General features: G+C 38.5%; 1 protein-coding gene across 1 annotated transcript; it reads left to right on the top strand.

Moving 5' to 3' along the window:
* Window positions 1–71: 71 nt before the first annotated feature.
* ferry3 (FERRY endosomal RAB5 effector complex subunit 3) lies at window positions 72–23,611 on the top strand. The gene is made up of 14 exons (XM_088646764.1): window positions 72–276; window positions 457–650; window positions 2,485–2,630; window positions 6,645–6,826; window positions 7,448–7,547; window positions 8,134–8,255; window positions 8,624–8,730; window positions 9,898–10,095; window positions 12,512–12,640; window positions 14,474–14,545; window positions 15,471–15,673; window positions 19,334–19,391; window positions 20,166–20,233; window positions 22,772–23,611. The coding sequence occupies exons 2-14, from the start codon at window positions 473–475 to the stop codon at window positions 22,862–22,864; spliced, it is 1,656 nt and encodes a 551-aa protein (XP_088502890.1). The 5' UTR covers window positions 72–276; window positions 457–472; the 3' UTR covers window positions 22,865–23,611.
* The last annotated feature ends 410 nt before the right edge of the window (window positions 23,612–24,021 follow it).

The raw sequence follows: 24,021 nt of genomic DNA, 5'->3' as shown, positions 1-24,021 counted from the left end.
ACTTTTTTGGAGAGATGCAAGTCTGAAAAGTTTGAAAAGTCGAAAGTGCTTTTCACAATCTGCAGCTTAGCCAATATGTCAGCTGATAGGGTCACGTGTTCATTCGTCCTGCCGGAATTGTAAATAGAAGTTTTGTGAATTATATAGGAAGAAATAAACATTTTTTTACACCCAAGTATAAAGTGAGAAAAATCCCTTTAGCACGTTATACTACAACGTCTGCAACTACTAATAGTTGATTGTCGTATCTCTGAGATAAAGGTTTGCATTTTCAAGGTAACTACAGTCTTTGTCGGTGATTTTTATTCCGAAGACGGTATTTGGTCCCTATTTATCTTTTTTTTTTGTCATAAATGATCATATTTCAACCCCGACAGATTTCTTCCTTGATTTAAATGCAGGAGAAAGTGTGACTTATTTTGTTTTCTTGTGCTGCTTGTTTCTCGTTCTCGACAGAACCGAATAATCAAGAATGAAAAGAAACAAAGGCAAAGGCTCCACCTCAGAGAAGGAATTTGTGTTTCAGTTCACGGCAGGGCGACAGTCCTGTACCCTTACGGTTCCTTTGAAATTCCCAGTGCAGGAAAACCTCAGCGATCTTCACGGCAGGCTAATGCTGTTGCACAGACTGCCTTGCTTCGTCGAAGATGGTGAGTTCACTGTCATATAGCGAATACTCGGGACAACAGGCTTTGTTTAGTGTTTAAAAGATGCCTCCGGGGATAAAAAAAAAACTAAAATCAGGACCAATTTAATTTTGCACATACTGTTCAAATAGGCTGCAAAGGAACAAGTAATAGGTTTATGCGCCACACCTAAAGAAGGCTCCACGGCCGAGACGTTGTGTTTTCTTTCTTCTTTTATTCAGCATGGAATAAACCTATTGTTCCTTTGCAGCCTACGCATGCTGACGCAGCTACCCACCTGAACTACTGTTCAGATAGGGTCAAGTAGTGACCTGTGTCAGGAATGGGAGACTGCAAAGGAGGAAGTAGAGGTTCATTCCTGAAGGAGGAATCCTAAGAAGGCTCAACAGTCCATATCAGATTAGGCCAAACATATTATTATGGTGTTCTTCAGCCTACCCAGTCAGTGAATTAAGAAGATCTTAAGTTATTTTATTAGAATACATTTATTTTAAGAAATTGCATTTTTTTCTCCCTAGATCAAAAAAGAGCAATCTTTTGAGGGTTAGGCTTTCTGGTGAAGCAATGAAATTCATTGCCAGCCTTCATCATTCGCTTGGAATTTGTTTTTTCAAAAATGAGCCATGAGTTTTGGAACAAAGTTTATGCACGGGTGAAACCAAGATAAGTAGTAAAGGCAGAGGATTTCATTGCCATAAGTACATGCACATTGGAACTCTTATTCGTGCTGATCTCTCGGGACACACACAGTACAACAGACAACACCACACAATGTAGACAGTACATTACATGCAGAATAAGTAATAACGACCAGAACAATAAATATGTTGTAAAACACAATAAATACGTGGTATTGAAAAAAACATGGCAGTCCATGCAGTGCAGCGGTAGTTCTGAGGCATTGCAGTTAGCTGTTGAGGATGCTCACTGCATTAGGGCAGAAGCTGTTCTTAAGCCTGGTGCTTCGTGTCTTAATAGTGCAGTACTGCTTGCCAGAGCACGGGAGGGGGGGAGACCAGTTTATGGCCGGGATGGTTGGGATCCTGAAAACGTCAAAACTGCTGTTTGGGTTGGGACCATGGCACATTGGCTATCATTGCTGACTCGCTGTGCATTCTGGACCTGGGAACCTGTCTGTGTGGAGTTTGTATGTTCTCTCCATGCTCACGTAAGTTTCCTCCAGATGCTCCAGATTTCTCCCGCCGTCCCAAGACATGGTGGTAGGTTAATCGGCTCCTGGGAATATTGTCTGTGTCGTGAGTGTGTGCGTGTCTGTGTGTGTGTGACCTGACACAGGGTACTGGATACAGACTGGGTGTACCCTGCCATGCGCTTCTTGCTTGCCAGGATAGGCTCTGGCTCCCCGGAGATGACCCTGAATTAAAAGTGGTTCGAAAATGGATTGAATTGCTGCTATTGTTAAATTGTTCATTTCCTTTGTTAAAATAATACAAATAGATCCCGAAGTCCAGCTACAGGCTAATTTCAAAGCTTCCGATTTTTAAGTTGCCCGTGTTCTTTAGCATATGGTAACAATTCAAATGCAGGCTGATTTAACGAGAAATCTTTGAACGCTGTCTGTCAGGTTCTACACTTAGTGGATTACATAGTACTTCATGTTAACCGTAAGAAAATCATGAAATTCAGCATACTTTACTGGATCCGATGAGCCCTTATCCATACTAGATTACAGAGCAGTCAATCCTTAATTGTCGGAAATATACCAGGTAGCTTCTTCCAATAAATAGAAAGTCTGACAACAGCAGGTAATGCACATGGTGGTTTGTATGACAGAATTGTCTAACGTGTCTGATTCGTCTGTTTTTGTCTTTGTTAGATTTAAAGGATACCCTTTGCAAGTTTATTGAGGAACAAACTATTAAGGACTATGACAGAGAGGCAGAATTAGCCTTGGAAAGACTCCGGACTGGAGACTTGGACATTGACCTACTTACCGGCGCTTGGGAGAAAGCTTATACCGAGGTAAGCGACTCAGCCAATAATAGAAAAGGCAGCATGTTGCACTCAGAACACTACCCTGTGGTTTCTGGGGCTGCTTCCCAAAGAGCTTGGCTGAAGAAGATTATGGAACTCCTTTTTTCATCTTTTTAAGTCTTTAAAAGATCGGTTTTGTGCTGTTGATTTGTTATCCTGTGATTTGCAAGGACGCATTTCAGTGGAATTCAGTTCAATGCTAAGGTTCCCTTCAGCTCTGAATTTACTATGAGTGTTAATTTCAGTTGGGCGATACGGCAGCCCAGTGGTTAACAAAGCTGCCTCACCACACTGAGGCCCTGGGTTCAATTCCAGAGCTGAAGTACTATCAGCATGGAGTTTGCTTGTTCTCCCCATGTTCTCATGGGGTTCCTCCAGGTGCTCTGATTTCTTTCCACACTACATACTGGTAGATTAAGTGGCCTCGTGGAAAATTGGCCCTGGTGTGAGTGTATGTGTGACTGTGTATCTGCCCTGTAGGTGAATCTTACACTCCTTTCTTGCCGGGATAGGGAATGGATGGATGGATGTTCATTCCAGTCATTCCATGTTTGGAATTACCTCAAGGAAAATAAATTCCAAAAGGCAAAGAGATTTGTTCTAGATTTAGTTCAGTAGGTTGTCTTGTTGAAAGGAGAGATTCTTCAACCCTGCATTTCACCAGACATACAGACGCACAGATGACGGAATTCAGAAGTGATACTAAAACGTTTCAGAAGCTGACATAAACCACTGCTCTGCTGTTTTTTAGAAGTTTTGCAGATCTGTGGTCATAAGCAAAGTAATAGGAAGATACAACAGTTAAATCGACCTTTAGTTGAGCTAAAATATTTTTTTCATTTAATTAAATTTAGAATTAATTAAGCCAGAAAAGTTTATTTAAAGTATACCATAAAGCAATTCTGAAATGGACATCCACAGCTCCTTTTTCGCAGGCCTGTCATTCTTAGCTTCAACTCCTGTAGTTGAAATTCTGAAGCCACACGGTCAGACACTTTAAAAAGAAAGCAGAGTGTTCCAATAAAGTCGTGTTGGCTTGCTATTGCATTCAGGATAGCTATTAACATTTTACTGCTGTTGCAAATAAATATTTATGGAAGCGATCCAGCTTATTTAAAGTGGCTTTAAATGTTTAAATGTCCTTCATGTTGCTCACGGTTAGGTTTCAAAGATTCTCAAACTCAAAAGGAATATGAAAGATTGATGGCCCATGAATGTTTTAAATATTGCCAGAAAAGTTAATCTCCCTCTTCCTTGATCCATTTTAAAGTTTGTATTAATATGTGCCCTTTTATATAGATGTACTCTTCTTATGTAGTAAGATTAGGAATCAGATCTTCTGTTAAAGTAAAAGACTCCAGAACTTTTCTCGTTTTAATTTGTGTTTCAATTCTTCGTGTTAGAGAAAGTCTCCATTCTCTTTCCTTTTTTGTTATTACTTTTTGGAATGTTTGAATTATTTGTTTTTCACTTGGAGGATGTTTGTTAAAATGTGTAAATAACATTTATTTATTTACGATAATTGTGTAAATGAATACATTTTGATTGAACATGTTGTGATTTCAGGCAGTTAGGACATAAAATGTGTTACTTTGGAAAGGATGTGTATATCTTTTGTGGGCTGTGTTATTGTAAATAAATGGGTTTGTATTAACATATTGTTTCATGATTCAGCCCACAAAACTAATTTCCTTTATCAAAAACTGTACTGAAGTTTTTCCTGCATGAAATATTTGTTGGAAGAAGACATTCACATCTTCTGAAGCAAGGACCTTGTAAGAGTCTTAATAAAAAGTAATGTTAACATGAGGGTGGTATACACAGGTTAGGTACTGTAAGAGGCTACCTCACCACCTCCGTTGTTAAATACTATAACATTACCAGGTAAAAAACATATTTTAAACTCCTTGTGTCTTTAATAATTCAGAAGCAGCAATTATTTTTTATTTACCAGATAAAGTTAGAATTGCCAAATGTATTTGTTTAATCATTCGTTTTTTGACAACTTACGAGCTCTGCAGTGGAGTACAAGAAGCTCAACGCCAATTAGAGAAGATGTCTTTCACTGATGTTAAAGTGGGGCTACTGGCACTTGGGAGGTCACAGGAGTCGGTGCTGCACCAGGAGCAGAGAGTTCCCTTATCCCACCTTTTCCCAGCTTTTTCACCAGTGACCCTGAGCCAATTCTGTCTGCCATCACTTGCAGAATCCTGTTCACACTCAGCTGGTAGCATAAACCAAGCTCACAGAATCACCATGCATCTTGTTACATGACTCGTGAAAGGGGGCAGAGTAGTGACTCTGTGGCTAAGGATCTGCGCCTGTGGCTGGAAGGTTGCCGGTTCAAATCCCACGGCCGGGAGAGGAACCCTGCCCCATTGGGCCCCTGAACAGGGCCCTTAACCCAATTTTCCTAGATGCTAATTAACCTAACACTATATTTTTGGATTGTGGGAGGAAACCGTAGAACCCAGTGGATAACCCATGCATACATGAGGAGAACATACAAACTCCACGCTGATAGAAAATTGAACCCAGTGCTGGCGAGCAATGCCAATCACTGTGCCACCGCCCCCCCACTAAGGTCTACATTTATGCTCAAAGTGTTTTTTAAATTGCTAATCGTTAATTTGCAAGTTTTCTGCATATTTGTTGTATGTGACAGTTGTACTGTAAATATTGCCAAAAAAAAAAAACGTTCCCTGAATAAGGTCTGACAACAGCCGGCAGAGAACTCCTACTCCATTGGGCCCCTGAGCAAGGCCCTTAACCCCAACTGCTCCAGGGGCGCTGTACAATGGCTGACCCTGCGCTCTGACCCCCAGCTTCTCTCCCTATCTATGTGTCTCATGGAGAGCAAGCTGGGGTATGCGAAAAGACAAATTCCTAATGCAAGAAATTGTATCTGGCTAATAAAGTGATCTTATCTCTCTCTTATAAAGAACAATTTTACTTTCCAAAAGAGGGTCTGAGAAAACACAGAAAACAGCCTCACTATTGTCAGTGTTATTTTGTGCAGGTAAAGCCAATTGTACACTGGGCAATAAAATACAAGTTGAATTGACCTTTGCAGGCACTTTACTAGATGAAAGGCCAAATTTGACTTTAGAAACAAGGCGTATTAAAAAATATTAAAAGTTAAGGGTGAGAGGAAAGTAGTATTGAACATAGAACTGCAACGACTTCACTTCAGCAGTCATGGATGAAGGACTGTTAATGAGTATATGGGTCAAAGATTACAATAATGATCATGAAAACAAGGTATTCTTTTAAACATTTTAAGGATTGTTTCATTCTAATTACTTTTGTCACAGAACAGTGGTGTTCAACACTGTAAAGATGAAGCTTGTTTTTTCTGTGTTTTGTGCTGGAGATGTACAGTTCTTTGTCTTATGAAGCAGCCATTGAAGTTGTCATTGGAAAGCTGTGATTCTGTCTCTTACTGTTATTTGTTTGATTACTGGTGTGGGTTTGAGATGAAATATGAAATGTGTCCATTACTGGTTTTATTTGTATTGTATGTCATTTAACTGTGTGAGCTCACCCAACCACATTGCATGCAAGTAGTTGTAATAGCAGTAAAATATTGAACTCTGAACAGAGATTCCCCAAGCAGCAGCATTCAACCAGCTGTCTCAAAAGCCGGTAGATCTGAGGAGTCTTTACAGTTCTTTACTTTCCCAGTTCTGTATTTTCCCTTATGTGTGGTTGCTGTGTTCGGAGCTGCCACCCAAGACATGAACGACACTTCACAAAGATCATTTGGGATTTGCAATTTTTCTAAAAAATAAGGCATTGTTCACTGGATCTGAACAGGCTGTTCTTTGTGGTTAGGAAAGATACATGCATCTAAAGCCTCCCTGTTTCCATACGTTTGACATCACAGCGTGATACGACAGATCGGGGTAACAAAGTGGTTTCTGCACTCAAATACTGTATAGTGATTTTGCGGGTAATGCATGTTGTGTTTTCTCTACTTAATTTTTTTTATTCTTGGCACAGACTACACTGGAACACGTCCGACCAGAGGAGCCCAACTGGGATGAAGATTTTGCTGACGTTTATCACGACCTGATCCATTCACCCGCCTCTGAGACTCTGCTGAACCTGGAGCACAACTACTTTGTCAGCATTTCTGAGCTCATAAGTGAAAGAGACATGGAGCTGAAGAAATTACAGGAAAGGTTTGTTTATTGCTTAAGAATACGGCAACCATGCACAGTACTTGTGTCTACAGATGCAAAAGTATTGTTAAATTCTGTTTAATTGTTAATTGGAGCAGTTGGAGTTGGCAGTGTATGCTATTGGAGATGAGTTATTCACTTTGTTGGTATCTATTTCCTTTTTTAAAAATGTGGTATACAATAACATTGTAAAAACTGCTTACAGTGTCACTGTTGTATGAAGCGTACATTTCTTTTATTGAAATAGATTTAGCTAAAAACTATCATGGTTAAACTATAGTTTAAAATACTGTAAAATAGTTTTCATAGCTTTTGTTTTAGAATTTTAATGGAAAAAAATAGGTAATCTAAGATTTTTTTTAACCCGAATTGATCTTTTGTATTCACTTTATATAAATTCTGTGAAGCTCCGGAACTTTCCGGACCCATTTTATTTTGTATTTAATTGTTCTTAAATGCCATTCTGCTCCGTATCGATAAGGATGATGTATAGAACAGGTATCATGAGTTCATGTTAGGAATTATATTGAAAACAAACATTGTAAGGAAAGCAATGACATAGCAGTTCAGATTTTAAAAGGTTTGCTTGGATTCTCTGCGCATCTGTGCTGTGTTGAGCAGACAATCGGTAGAAATGGATAAAGTGATGCAAGAGCTGGGGAAAACGTTGAGTGACCAGGATGTGAATGCAGTTGCTGCTCAGCATTTTGACGCCCAACAGGTAGGGAAGACTGTATGCTGCCTGTATGATTCTGTCTGCTGTTCTGTACAAGTGGGGCGAAGCAGTGGCTCTGTGGCTAAGGATCTGCGCCTGTGACTGGAAGGTTGCGGGTTCAAATCCTGAACAAGGAGCAAGGCCTTTAACCCCAACTGCTCCAGGGGTGCTGTACAATGGCTGACCCTGTGCTCTGACCCCAAGCTTCTCTCCCTGTCTGTGTGCCTATGTCTCATGGAGAGCAAGCTGGGGTATGCGAAAAGACAAATTCCTAATGCAAGAAATTGTATAGGACTAATAAAGTGATGTCATGTTATGTTATGACCCTCAGATCTCAAGACAGTGAGAAAGACTGGGTTTGGGAATAATGTCTCAGCCTGCTTAACTTTGTATACTGTTGGACAAGTATGTAGCAGAGGTTTATTCAAAGAGGGAAATCGAAGTGCATCTTGGTGAGGTACAGTAATTCCACCTAAAAGCTGTTCGTAACATGGCTCAGTGGATTTATTTAATCTTCTTCCTTACATCTCCTTACTTCTTCATATGCACCTTCTTCCATTTGTAAAATGTTTGGTTCATGGTTTGTGTTTAGGATCTGGAAAACAAATGGGCCAATGAACTGAAACATGTAACAACGATCCAGAAGCAAGAGTACCAGGAGTGGGTGATGAAACTGCACCAGGATTTACAGAACCCCAACAACAGTACCATCAGGTAGGGTTTGTTGGACATCTCCCATTTCTTTGTGTTCTGCTCATACAGACTGCTGTGTTTTCTCTGCTTAGTGCTGGCTTTCAGTATATTATTACTTGTATAATAAAACTTTGTTTATTGCTACATGTAAAATGGTATATTAGTGTTAGATTACGTCTGATAGAAGTCTTGTGTCCAACTAGTTTAGGAATGATATCATTGTAAACAAAGTATGGATTAACATAGAATATCACACTATTAGCAAGTGACATGCTAAAGAAGTAGGGTTCCTAGAATTACTGTATACAGTATCTGTGACTATTACAGTCACATTATCTGTTTAAAATCAAGATGTTATCACAACACTGTTTTCTTTTCTGTTTTTGAAGTGAAGAGATTAAGGTCCAACCAAGCCAGCTGAGTGAATCTCAGGAACCTAGTGAGAGATTGTTTGAAGACCAGAGACAACTAGAGGAGAGTTTTACAATTCACTTAGGTACTGCTATTTGCCTCAATAACACCTTTAATTGTCAGCAGGGATTATTGCCGTGTTGAGAAGTACTGATCTCACTCATATCTGTGTAAATGTGTGTAATCATAAAATCATTATGTAAATCATAAAATGCAGGCGCGTTTTTTTACAGTGATTATACCAAAACTACACCACACTGACAACCAGAGGATTTTCTCTTGTAACTTTGCAAGATACTCCAGACCTGACACAAGCAGAGCCTTCTGTCCTATCAAAAATGTCAGTGCAAGGCCAAGAAATGGTGAAAAAATCGAAACGTTGTGTGGACTTTGCAACTTGTGCTACTGGATATTAGGGCCTAGGACTATTAAAGATTTCAATGTAAAGTTTTAAACATTTTAATCAAATGCAACCACTTTTTGCGAGGGGTTGCACTCAAATGATTTCTTTACAGAGACTGTAGATTTTGGCCATAAATAATTTTGCATGAGGACATATGAGTGGCAGGTTTCCAACAGTTTAAAATGGACGCAAAATCCACGATTCCCTCTTACAGCAATTGCCTCCCACAAAAACAAACCCGACCTCACGTGATGTCCATTACGTGTTAAGAAAGGCTTTAATTCATTTACAGAGCCCATTATATTACGGGCTAATAATTATATTAGAAGATCATAACTGGCTTCCCACGCCCAGATAGGCTCAGGTTCTTCTGTGACCCTGAACGGGATGAAGCCGCTACAGCATTCAGTCCAAGTCCAACAGATTACGGAACAGCTTCTGCCTCCAGGCAGTAAGACTGCTTAATAGCCAACCTGCAGCCCCTTTAGCAAATCACCTGTAATGGCTGCATGGACACACAGTTTTCACTGTATTCAGCATAACTGCACTACTTGTATATATTGCATACACCATGGACACACAGCAGCTCTACTCATATTGAGTTTTATTCAATTTCTAATACATCTGTTTATCATGTAACCTTATTTTCGTAACCTCAGTTTTGTGATTCTTGTGATTCTTGTGATTCTTGTGAGCTCGCAGAAAAGACATTTCATTGCCAGCAACTACTGCTGCACGCTGTATTGTTGTGCATTTGATAAATAAACTTTGATTTGATTTGCAATGGATGGATGCAGGGAACTACAGAAAACCAAAATCTGACTTCCTTCTCATTTTTTTTCCTTCAAGGGGCACAGCTGAAGACGATGCACAACCTGCGTCTGGTGCGAGCCCACGTGCTGGATTTCTGCAAACACAAGCGGCACCACCGCAGTGGGGTGAAACTGCAGCGGCTGCAGACGGCGCTGTCCCTCTACTCCTCCTCGCTGTGCGGGCTGGTGCTGCTGGTGGACAACCGCATCAACTCCTACAGCGGCATCAAGAGAGGTGAGCCTGGGTGAGGCTCAGTGGCCCATGTCTGCAGTTCAAACGTCTATCAGCAGAAAGAGCAAAGAGTTGCCTCTTGCCCATCTTCCTTGCCTGATGGCTGGTAGATTGATCTGGAGTTCTTATCCACTTATTTCTCATTATTTTCCAGTGAATATGCTTTAACATTATGGCTGCATGGCTGCTTTTGTGTTACAAATACATTTAGAGATTATAGATACAGCAGCCATATCACCAGGCAACTCACAACTGGCAGCCCACTGAAGCTCAGCAGGTATGAGCCTGGTCAGTACCTGGATGGGAGACCTGGGAAAAACTAAGGTTGCTGCTGGAAGAGGTATTAGTGGGGCCAGCAGGGGGCGCTCACCCTGCGGTCCATGTGGGTCTCAGTGCCCCAATATAGTGCCGGGGACACTATACTGTAAACAGGCGCCATCCTTCGGATGAAACGTAAAACCAAGGTCCTGACTCTCTGTGGTCATTAAAAGTCCCAAATTTCCCTTTGGCCCTTACCAATCATGGCCTCCTAATAATTCCCATCTATCAACTGGCTTCATCCCCACTGAAAGCTGGTGTGTGGTAAGTGTTGTGTTGCAACACTATGGCTGCTGTCGCATCATCCAGGTGGGGCTGCACACTGGTGGTGGTGGAGGGGAGTCCCCATTAACTGTAAAGTGCTTTGAGTGGAGTGTCCAAAAAAGATAGAGAGATAAGACTTTATTGATCCCAAAGGGAAATTGATGAGTTACAGCAGCCCAAGACGAGCAAAAAAAAAAAAAACAGACATCAGGATAGACAAACAAATTAGAATACCTACAGTAATACAAAATAAATATGAAATAAATAAATAAAAATAACTACATAGGTGTGTGCAAAATATGATCATAGTCACTGTAAAAACAGTAACATATGTGCAAAATATATACAGATTGAGTGTTAAAAAAGTACAATGGAGCAACATGCTGTCCATAGACGAGCAAATGAAGGGTTAACAGTCCTAGCCTAAGGCAGCGTTATACACCCTGTAAGTGCTGTATAAGTATAAGCAAATAGTATTATTATTATTATTAATTTTATTATTATTGTTCTCTCTGCCTTAAAAGCAGCATTCCAATGATTTACACCTGAATCTGCTTGTCAGGCGGCATGATGGCGGAGTGGTTAGCATTGCTGTCTCACAGCTCTGGGGCCCCGGGTTCAATTCCTGGGGTGCTATCTGAGTGGAGTTTGTATGTTCTCGTATTTGCATTCTTCAAGTGCTCCGGTTTCCTCCCATAACAAAAGCTTACTGGCAGGTTAATCGGCTTCTGGGAAGGTTGGCCCTGGTGTGAGTATTTGTGTGTCTGTCTCTGTGCCCTGTGATGGACTGGCATCCCGTGCAACATGAATCCCACTTTGCTTGCCAGGATAGGGTCCAGTTTCCTGCAACACTGTATTAGGTAAAACGCTTAGAAAATTGATGGATGGATGGATCGCCTTGTCCGTCCTTCATCTCTAGTCCTAAACTGGCCCTGTGGGTTTTGCTATGTCAGGTTAATATCTTGGGCAGGCACTGAAAGGTTTTCACTTAACAAATTGTTTTACAGTCAACATCCTCCATCAAGTACGATGCTTGTAATCTCTGTTCTTCTAGTATATATCATTCATGTGCTGTGGTCTAATCTACTTCCTGCTATAAAATTAATATTTTTTAAGAAGAATTCAGATACCCATTTTACAATGCATTGAGTTAAGTGTATGTCTAAACGGAATGTCTTATTGAAATAATAATCAATAATTAATTGTTAGATTTATATTTAAATGTTTCAACTTTTTCACTTTTTCTGTTTTTAAGTTCCATATTAGATTCTATGACAAGCTGCATTGATCCTGTTCTAGTTGCACTCTTGAAAAGAACCATTTGTCTTTCTGGATGTGTTTGTGTGTATGAATGTGATGTGTCATAATAACGAGAGCTCAGTGCAATTGATTACAGTAACTACAGACATTTGTTTAGTATTTTTAGTTCATTAGTGTACCATTGTGTGTCTAAGAGCACCCAATCATTACATCAACCACGTCCATGCAATTGAGAGGATACTGCTGTAGTATCCTCTCAACTGGGGCGGAGTGGTGGCTCTGTGGCTCAGGATCTGTGCCTGTGGCTGGAAGGTTGCCGGTTCAAATCCCGCAGCCGGCAGAGGAATCCTACTCCGTTGGGCCCCTGAGCAAGGCCCTTAACCGCTCCAGGGGTGCTGTACAATGGCAGACCCTGTGCTCTGACCCCGGGCTCTCTCCCTATCTGTGTGTGTGTGTGTGTCTCATGGAGAGCAAGCTGGGGTCTGCGAAAAGATAATTCCTAATGCAAGAAATTGTTAAGGGTTAATAAAGTGATGTTATCATTATTAGTTGAGTGGCCGCTCTGTGTCTGTCCCAGATTTTGCTACAGTGTCAAAGGAGTGCACCGACTTCCATTTCCCTCGGCTGGAGGAGCAGTTGGAGGTGTTCCAGCAGGTGGTGCTGTATGCCCGAGCACAGCGAAACAGCAAGCTGAGGGAGCAGCCTGGTAGGTTCCTTGGATCTCCTGGTCTGTACAGCGGCGGAGGATACTGCAGTGTGGGCCCCCCTCACTCTGCCTTGCTTCCACAACTGTGTGTGTGTGTGGGGTGGGTGTGTCGCATCGCTCCCGCGCAGTTTGGGCCCGTGTTGTGCACAGACGAGTCGATTTGATCTTTTTAAAGAAAATATCCGAACATTAAAAGAGGGAGCGGGATAAGTCTTTCTTTAGTTTTGCAGGTAGGGCAGATTGTCTCTTCCCAGGTGTATCTGCAGTCAGGTGTCGGTTCACCAGCTTTTTGACGTTTGTTCCCCAGCCAATTTCGCATTGGCCTTTACCAATCGTGGCCTCATAATCCCCATCGATGAACTGGCTTCATCACTCCCCACTGATAGTGAGCGTACCGGTGCACTTTGGCTGCCCTCACGTCATCCAGGTGGGGGCTACAAATTGGAGGTGGTGGTTGAGGGGAGATCCTCATGATCTTTAATACACTTTGAGTGGAGTGTCAAGAAAAATTTCAGATAATGATGATGATCACTACTACTGCTAATAATAAAATCTGGACCGTTTTATATGCATCTTTATTGATGAAATGGTATTGACATATTCTGGTAGATGTAATGGTGAAGGTCCACATACAAAGCTAACAATTGTATTACATTACAGATTATGAATCGCATTGTTCATTGTTGAATTATACAGTGTTTTTTTTCTCCACATTAATGAAAGGATCTGTGTAGCCTATTAAAAAACTGTTCTTATTTTTATGTATGTATTTTATGCAATGCGACATATATTAAAATATAAAAACCTACAACATCTTAAAGCATCTTAAAGTATGAGAACATATTAGAACTAAAAAAAAAACATAATTCTACTTTTTGAAATTGTCTACCATGTTGCTCTTTCATGATCATAAAGATTTGATATGATTTTCAAAAAGTTGAATAGGCATGTTGAAATATCATGAACAATTTAATTGTGATAGTTTGGGCTATCGTAGTGCTACATTCATTTTAATGTTGGTACTATGCAGGTAAGTTATGTGATTATGTGATTCATTGTGGAGGTCAGTGAGTTACTCCCAGGATTTAAAGTGAGAATAAACAGTTAACCACACACCATAGTATTTATTTATCAAGCAATAAAAGAAGAGTGATGTCAGCTTTGTTGAAAAGAGAAATTTGGAAGTGGTCAGGATTGATGAGGCTTTTCTGTTTCATTGCTCGTAGGCTCTGAAAACCGCTACATAATTCTTATGACTTATTACACAATTTGAACTAAATGACTTTTTTTGTTTTGTGTTGGGATGTGCTCAAAACCCTGTATAAGAAACTTTTCTCTTATATGGGGTTTCGTTGTGACTGTTAATACACATGTTATTTTGATTCATTTGATATTTAATTTTGAATTCATTTTTTAAACTATGTAGTAATTTTTTACATTTGGATCGTGTAATATCCGTCGAGTTCTATAAGAAGCACCATGTTTTGTCAGTTACTAAACCATTATCTTGAGATTTTAGGTGCATGCTTCCTTATTAGTTAAAAGTCAGAATATACATTTATGTTTTTAAAAAATATTACACATTTCCATTCCCTGGTTAGATTTGTGTATTGTATGTCATTAGGGAAACTTGTGATATTCAGAAATGAGAATGTTATTTAAATATGCAAATGAGTTCTTCTCCTTTGTTTTTCAGCAGGCAACAGCATAAATTGAATATCTTTATTTTGTACTACATTTTGGCATATGCTTATCATTACATTTTTGCCATTTTGTATGTGAAAAGTTTGTATGTGAAAACTGACGTCATGTTTACCTTTCTTTTCCTTTAAGATCTCTCCAGAAATGGAACCTGTGAAGATAAGTCCAAAAATCTTGAAAGAAATCCTTCAAATATTCTTCCAGGTTGGAAAGCACCTTTTCCCCCATTTGTTTAACATTTTGTAGAGATCAATTTGGAATAATCAGATTTCTTCAGCTAGTTATCACTGGAACAGCCCCAGCACCTGTCTGAGAAAACAGATGCTTGTCTTTTCAAATGTGCTAAAGCAACTTCCTGTGACACTGCAAGCAGAAAGGTTCTGTGCTATGTTCAGGAGAGGACAGTTGAGGTCCCAAGTGATCATGCCTCAATCTTTTTTATAAAAAAAAAATAAATTCACAATTTTGTAAGTTCATCTAATATAAGCCAACAGGTTGCTACAACAGGTTGCTCCAGCAGCCAAAAACTCCATAATAGCATTTTAAAGACACAATCTAAGATATGACAGGGATACCTTTCTGGATATGTAATTCAAAGGGGGACTTGCCTGAGGCTATAGGAGCTGCCAGACGTGTGTTATGAGCTAAACTAATTAACTTGGATACCTCTTGCAGATTATTCAGAGCTGTCCATGGTGCTGAACTCTATTACTGCAATTGTGTTGCTTTACAGAAACAATACAATAAGGTCTATAGAACTGGGGCAGATAGACCTTCCTTTGCTGACAGCAATGGACCACATATATCAATATGTGATTCCTATGTGATGGATAATGCTGTAATAGTTTTGTCTTCCATGTATATCGAAATATTACAAACATTTCTTATATGTGGTTTGAAGTAAAAAAAAAAAATTAAACAGTGCCTCAATACATAAAAAAAATATACTGAATTTCACAAATAACTAATGTAAGTCTAATTAAAAGTCTGTTCTACATTTTGCAAGGAGACCCCAGAGACTTAATTATTTGAATGTGGGCTTGTGTATCTGCTCGTATATTTATCCTGACACTTGTTATCTGAAATGATCTTTTATTTCATTTATATCACTGCATCTTTTTCTTGTTAGGTGAATTTTACATCTCCCGCCACTCTAACCTCTCTGAAGTACATATTGTTTTCCATCTCTGCGTTGATGACAACGTGAGGTCTGGGAATATCACAGCACGGGACCCTGCTATAATGGGCCTCAGAAACATACTCAAAGTCTGCTGCACACATGACATCACGACGATTACCATTCCTCTGCTTCTTGTGCATGACATGTCTGAGGTGAGCAAAAGCAGACAAACTACCTTCTGATGGCATTTTAGTTAACTGGAAATCCAAATATGCTGCATTCTTCTGCTTTCGTTACAGCTGAAATGTAAATTTACAATTAACCTTTAAATACAGTACATGGCAAAGGGACTTTCCAAAGGTAAAAGATATCACAAAAGACAGACATGGTATTTCACTTTTAAGATTCATGTTGTAATCTTAAAAATAAATTTATCGGATTTAATAATGAGAAATGATAAATTTAATAATGAGAAACTCATTAGAAACTGTGGGGATTCAGATATCAGCTGCATGAAACTTATCAAATTACAGTACTGAGAAGAGCTGCACTGAATAGGAAGATTAACATTTAATAGTGAAGATGTCAAATTCTGAGAATTAATATTGATTAAATCTGCTGGAGCCTGTAGGATAAAACAAATGAGTTCTGTAAATCGTTAAATAGAGTGATTATGATGTTTTCCCCCTTGTAAGATGGAGGTGAAAATTCTAAAGCACACGTTTGTGAGGTTTCATTTATTGGTCTATATCAACTGTGGAAAAGTTGTTACAAAATTTTAAAAACATTTACTAAAGGGAATTTGCGCTTAACCGCTGTAACAGAGCTGCCAGGTCTGCAGTGTCACAACTAAGTAAAAAAGGAATTTACTGGGCTCTTACAGAGTTCTTAGGAGACTGGCTTCACTTGCTGGGAAGCGTGTTCCCTATTTAAGGACTCAGAGACTAGTCTGTAGTTGTGTGCTTAATGTCTTTAAGAGACATTAAATTTCATGGTTTACGAACCTGCCTGTAGCAGCCTTGGTTGTTGCCTTGTTAGCTTGTTAGTAAAAAGAAGCAAGTAAAAGAATGAGACTGGTCAAACAGTATCGAATGGAACAAGGTAGTTGCCACTGTCACTGGTCCTAAAGATCATAAAGGCATAGGGCACACAAGAGACGGACCACCATCGGGTAACTGGGGGGGCTCTGTTACAGTTAACGTTTTTCCTTGGCTTGTGTTCTGGAAAAAGAAAACAAAATTCAGTTTAACGATACAGGTCTTCAGGTTTTCGTGTTTACAAGATAAAACAACAACAAAAAAAGAAAATCGTTTGGAATTGTTTAGGGTAAGAGAGTATCATCCTATTTCATAGTCACCTACATGTTATGTGGCTGACCTACGCCACCGTTACGTTGCCTGGAAGATTTCACAACATGAGTTTAAAGCTCTTGAACCTGCGACCTCAATTACTTTGCTGAAGAAAAAACAAATCAAAAGACAAAGAAACCATTAATGCATCTGACCTTTGATTCCACAAAAAAATACATTGAGCCTGGTGCCACCTACAAATAAACAATGGTTAACTGGCCAGCTGACAGGAACTCTTTCCCTTGCGGTAGATTCTCCAAATTAATGTGTTTTCTGTACATCTGATGCTTCTAATTTTATCGCCTTGTCTCAATCTACGTTGTTTCGGTTACGCAATACCGGCTGAAATGCAGTGTGTGCTGTGGAGAGCAAAAGCATTTCCTTATGGAGGATATCAAACACTACACCTACTTGGAAGTCATGAACTTCTTTTTTTAATTTTTATTGACCTTTCCAACTGGGATGTGGGGTAAATGAGTATAGTGGTATGCTAACCAATCGTGGACGGTTTGATAAACTGAAGGCTTTATCTGATGGTATTCATGATACACAGACATATATTCTGTGATACAAACCTCGAAGGTATGTTCTGAAAGCCTGTTCATAGATTAGGATTTGCTGGGACACATCTTAGTAACAATTTAATGAAATTCGAAATACTTTATTCATGTAATTAAATACCAATCTTAAAAGTGTAACAGCAACATGTTACAAATTAAACTGGAAAAAAAAACATGGTATCACTGCATTTCTTTGACAAAATTAAAACATAAACAAAACATTAAAAGGATCATAAACTGATTATGAAGGCAACAGAGTGCACTCCTATTGCTAATCCTATTATTTATTTTGTCCTGTTACAAAATAGTCACAATCAGTTCTTTAGATATTTAAGAAAGTATTAATGTATATATACTTTTGTAGAGGAAGCTCATATTGCTAAAACTTTCTTTATGCCCATTGTTCGCTTGCCTGATGGCCTTTAAGTGTTAGTATTTATCAACATTGAAGTCTAACACTCGGCGTAGCTACGTGCTACTGTGGGCTCAAGTGCTCACAATATATTTCTGCTCTGTGGTTAAATTGACTTACAGTTTTTCACTCTGGAAGATTTTAGCACTTAACAGCTCTAGTGCCATATTACCACAGAAGGTGACAGTGTGAAGTCGTGCCTTGGAATTGGGACTAACTGTGTGGTCAGGGGTTTAAGTTTCAGGTGGGTAGTTTTGTCGCTGTATGTTTGTACAAAGTACATTACCCAGATTTCTTCAGTAAACCCAATTGTAGAAGTTGGTATAAAATATGCATTTGAAGAACAGCTATAATTCTAAGATGTGTGTCTGTATTAAAATGGTAGTCCAATAAGTAAATGAAGACAATTAAAGCATATGGCTTTTATCTAATGATAGCTATACATGAAATTCTGAATACAGTATAGGCGAGATACGGTAGGTTCAGCCATGTCTTGATCATTTTGCTATTAGGAACTTGGTGGTCCAGGGGTCTTTTTGAGAACCTGCTTGAATGTTTGAATGGGCCCTCTTTCACAGGGTCTACATTTTTGCATTTCTTCCTGTATTCCCTTGACTGTTTCTATAAAAAAATGCCCACTGTTCTCAAAATGTAGATGCTCCCTGACCTGGTGTGTCTGTGTTATGTTTCAAGAAAGATCTAAAGATTTTTTCATCTAGATGTGCTACTGCGGACATTCATTGTACTTCTCTTATTAAAAGTTTTCCCATAAATGCTGTTTTGTTCTTCTAAGGTAGAAATCGATTTCGAACCCACACATGCAATCTCACATTATAGTCCTTATATCACTCTTGCATTTCTCTGATCTCTATTTGTCATGCATATCTTTTATATCATATGGAGATGAGAGACAACAAGAAATGTACCAAGACAAAAGCAGAACCAAGTAGATTGGCTGCTGATATTGAAAATTATGCCCCTGATTGTTGGACATGCAAGCTTTTTATCAGTACTAGGAGGTGGGTCATGATTCAGACTGTGTACAGTACATGCATTAATAACAATTTCACATACACTCTGGGCACTTAGATTTTTCCCCCTGTCTGAACTAAAAGGGTTCTCCAGAGTAGGAAGGGAGGTCTCTACCTTCTTGTAAAAAATATTTTAAGCTTGGTTTCATTCTTAGTTTGCGGTTGTTGTGTTTAAGAGTTGATGGTGGAACGTTATTTTAAGTCAGCTGAGTTTCAGATTTCTTTTGGCCAAAACCCATTATTACCAGTCTAAAACCACACGGATCCCTGTTCTTCATTATCACGACAGACATGTCTTAAGTCCAAGTGGGCAGATAAATGATGAAAGTAGGCGGTGTCTTCCGGCAGTGTTTTCATTTATTATTATTGCTTTCAAACTAACATATACACAGCTGTTGAAGTACAGTATTACTCATTGTTAGAGGATGTGATGCAAGGAGAAAATAAACAGAGGAAGAGGTTTTCACTTGTCATGCTAGTTAATGGCACTTTCTTTGATGTGTGTCATTTCCCCTCACAGGAGATGACCATACCTTGGTGCCTCAAACGTGCAGAGTTAGTATTCAAATGTGTGAAAGGTGAGTATCACATGAATTTGCATTGGCTGCATTCTGAGGACAGAATGTGCTTTCTCTGGTGTTTCATCTTGTTAACAGAATGCAATGCTTAGCTTAGCCATCAGGTAATCGTGTCATGTCATCATGAGGTAAATGTTTGTATAATGAGATTTTCTGTGACATCTAACTTGTAACAGGTTTATCTTCTTTTTTTGCTTAAATCTGCAAAACCGCCATAAACCAAATGCTTAAACGCTAGAATTACCCTTCTCGACCTTTCAACTTGTCTTTCAGTATTCTGTGGAATTAAGTGTCCTGGACAAAATGGTACAACATGATTTTCAAGTCATGAGTATTTTGTTCAGAGTATTTGCCATAAAATTACAGTTTAAATTTAAATTTGTTTTATCTGCAAGTAACATGAATACAGGTGTCTACAAATTGGACTCTAAGCTAAGACTTTGTTTAATATTGTAAGAAAAATATGGCTGGGGGGTTTCATGTCTTATAGAAAACCATGCACAGATACTTTCAGGTATAGTCATTAAATAATTTTCCTTGCTGGGTCTACACTTGTTTTTATGAACAAGAAAACGTCACACTGGGGTTGTAAACTGACTCAAGAGCTGATTAAGGATGTGTTTTTCATTTTCTTTTTTGAAACAAATGTCCTTATTCAGAGATGTATTGAAAGTTTAGTGTTACAGGGAGATGTGTTATGATTAGAGTATTGATTGGACTGAACTCATGAGAAAAATAAGCAAATTTTATCATGATGTACATTTGCCATTTCAGGCTTTATGATGGAGATGGCATCATGGGATGGAGGAATCTCACGGACTGTGCAGTTTCTTGTTCCTCAGGTATGCCGTTTGATCAAATGTAACACATTTTACAATGAAGAAGCTGTAATACTATAACAGTGCAAGTCTGAAAGTTACAGTATATACCAGTCAGAATGGATAGTACTTATTTTGCACATTGTCACATTTTTTACTGCCTTTCTGGCATGCAAGGGGAATGTCATTCTGACTTTTGTCTTTAATGAGTATATTGTTTTTCGCAAAATACTGCTATGCATTGATGCTTAATGGGATCATATTCTGATCCAGGTAGTTGGATTAAAATGAAAGCCTTCATAGGTTAAACTGTAACAATTTTAATAATGACTTACACTGAATTAAATGTAGGTTTTAATAGTTCAGATGGGTAGCTGCGACAGCATGCGTAGGCTGCAAAGGAACAAGTAATAGGTTTATTCCATGCTGAAGGCCGTGAAGCCTTTTTCAGGTTTTAATTTGCATTTTTTATAGTGTTCTTTGACTATAAAAATCAGTTTTCAAGTGTGAGTTTTGATGTTTTAATTGCTGAACAGTAACAGTACAGATGTTTTTTATCCATACTCTTACAAGAATACAAAAAGTATTCTCCTAACTGTAAACTTAAGCATTTGATGTTCAATGACATGAGCAAGCTTTATGGACAAAATACAATTTAACCTGTATTTCAGGTTAGGCTTTTAATTTTATAGTGCTTCTCAGTCTCTGTTTGGTGCTGATCATTCTCATCATAAATTGTATTTAAATAGCTCTTTCCACTCAAATTAAAATTCAGGTTAATTGGAATTCATTTTGGATAAAATTCAGGTTTGTGAGATTGTGTAAGCTTTGTAAGATGTGTCCAGTGTGTGCATCCACAAATCTCATTTTTTACAATGATTAACTGGAGTATGTGACTATTGGTGTAATCTAACATTTAACATGTTAAATGCCACTCATAATTTTATCATCCTTTTTTAAGTGAAACATTTTTTTAATAAACACAACCCACAGACTTTAAACAGTAAAACCGCTACACATTAAAAGCAAGGTCAACAGTTATTCGGGAGAAGTTAGATTTATACTAACATTTCCCAAAATCCACCCCTGGGAGTTTTGTATACATTTGCATTTGAGTTTCCTACCAGCTGTTCCTGAATTTGCAGGACAGCAACAGGCTGTGAATAGATTCCTGTAATAGGAACCAGAAGCCCTTGTACTCTTTGAGAAATACAGTATTAGGGCATTATTGCCACTTTTGGATCTGGCCTTGTTGTGATCCTTACCAAACACTATATTCTTATGAACCCAAGAAAAGGGAGGGCTATTGGAGTTCAGAGGGAAGTCATGATGTCTTATTTCTGAGAAAAAAGAGCATTTCTAAAGAAATTCAAATATATTTTCAGTTCTTATTTACATTCTCAATATACACTTGATACCATGAAAATAGTCCTACTTCCAATGCTGAAAGTACTTAGAGCACGTTGCAACAAGCAAATGTTACTCACATTATTAGACTGTTCTAAATGAGAAATTTAAAAACTGCTATTCAGTGGTGTGCAATAACATACAAGTACCCATATCAATCTAGAGGTATGTAAGAAAAAAGCAACATAGATGATAACATCCACAGCCCACATATTATGATTAGAATGCTTTATTAATAACTAATCTCAGTGGTGTTTTTGTGTTTTAGTGTACTGTGGGTGTTTCTTAAGTGTAGTTTTATTTATTTATGATTAGTCATTACATGTGAATAATAGATTGACTATGAAATTTTGAGCATGACTTCACAGCATCATCCTGGGATTGTGGGGCTTTAAATCACATTTGACTGGAGCTGTTTCAGGAGTATTTAGAGCAGGCCTCTGCAAAGTATGATTTAGCATGGTGATGCGTTCAGGGCCAAGGCCAGTAAGAGTCCTTACCAGCATTGGGTGACTGTAGTTTTGCTTTCTGACAGCGTTGGAAATAGAAACTGCAAACACGATTGTTTCATGTGTTACACCAGCACCATATATATACAGTATATAAATGAATCTCATATATTCTGTGTTAATAAGAAGAACAATTATCTTAAGTTTTTACTTGTGATTGGCTGTGGCTCACCAGTTATAGTCATGGTAAATGGGCTCTTTTCTAGGTTCACTGCAAAACAGTACGTTATGACTGTACCCACAGTATGCTGTTCCTTTGGTGTCTTATGCATTAATTCATGAATAACTCAATCCAGATTTACAATAGATTTTTCCATTTGCTAACATTTCCTTGTAATGCAAAGTGTACAATTTAAAATGTATAAATTGTCACATTTCATTGCATTTTCTTTGTATTGTCATCTTAAGCCAAGCTCCAAAAAATATCCTTATATAAAACTACAAAGGAAAAAGTAGTCCTTTTGAAGCGATGTTCTGATTAAAAAGTTTCTTGAAACATTCTGTAGCTGCTGTATGTGAAGATAGTGGATCATCAGTTTTGATTGTGCTGAAATGCCAAACATTTGCTATCTTTTACATCAAAATACCAGATACTGACCTCTTCTTGAAAGTGATCTTTGCACTCTTTAATTTTCTCTGTTAACAGAGCATCTCTGAGGAAATGTTTTACCAGCTGAGCAACATGCTGCCACAGATCTTCAGAGTGTCCTCTACCTTGACGTTAACCTCTAAACGGTGAAACTGGGAAGAATTCACACTCTAAGGCAGGGTCCTGGTGTTTCAACAGAAGAATCCAGATCATTTCCAGATGCAAAGCCTGACATAGTCCTGCATAGTGTTATGAAGCTATTACTGTATATCAGTAGTATCTGTGAAGGTGAAGTATTCCACAAATCCCCCAGAGTGTCACATCCATCGTGGGTTTGTGTGTTCAGAGCAAGGTAGTTTATACGTTCAACAGTAATGTTTGTTTATGCTGAGGTTTTTCACTTGCTTTTTAATTAGAAAGTGCACTGGATAAATTCCAGTATAAAGACTTTTTCCTCTGTATCTGCACTTTAATTTGAACAGTCAGGAGTCAAAGATAAAACAAAACGGATCTTTGTCTGAAGGTGTAGCTGTGGTGCTGCACAGAGAGGGTTTCTGGTATTGTCACAGCTATTATCTATTCTTCAGGCTACTTTAATCCCAAATTATTGTCATCCTTCCCCTCTCCACCAGGGGGCAGTGTTACTATCATATACAGAAGATGCTGGGTCAGTTAAAGTTCAGCAAACCTGTGACTTCTGTAATTTTCCTTTTCTTTCAGGGCTGCACTTTAATTTTTGAGCTTATCATGCTTAATGTGTAACAGAATTTAAAACTAGTTTATGTGGTATATGTGGCAACTTAGGTTTTATTCCTCAAATATATAAAAAGTACATGTAAGTCATTGTATCAAATATTATGGTCCTAGAAAAATAAAGATTTTATAATTGAAAGGAAACTGAGACTAATTAATTGGCCACTATTAACTTCTTAAAAATGTCTAGGTACTTTCAGATTGCATTTATGTGTTTCAGTTAATTTAATAACAAAAATGTGCCCATTTTTAATAATAGAAGTAGAAGAATTACGGTCATCAGAATATAATGTCAAAATCCTTCTAAAATTCAGTTTAACAAAAGCTCATATAAACACACAGCTGTTTTCATATGTGTTGAATCTTAATTCCCTGCAGTTTACCCTACTAGGTTGTGTAGCAAAATCAACTTGTTGGTTTTAAATAAGAAATTGATTTTGTTGTAGGTAGAACTATAGTGAAGCAGTTACATTCTTCCATGTCTGCCACAGATCTCTGCAGTGCTCTGCTGTGAGTAAACACAGATAGTACAGGCTTACCCATCACCATCATCA

Source organism: Lepisosteus platostomus, chromosome 9, assembly GCF_059453375.1.
Source record: "Lepisosteus platostomus isolate fLepPlt1 chromosome 9, fLepPlt1.hap1, whole genome shotgun sequence".
NCBI classification, from domain to species: Eukaryota; Metazoa; Chordata; class Actinopteri; order Semionotiformes; family Lepisosteidae; genus Lepisosteus; species Lepisosteus platostomus.
This window is presented reverse-complemented; position numbering and strand designations above follow the sequence as displayed.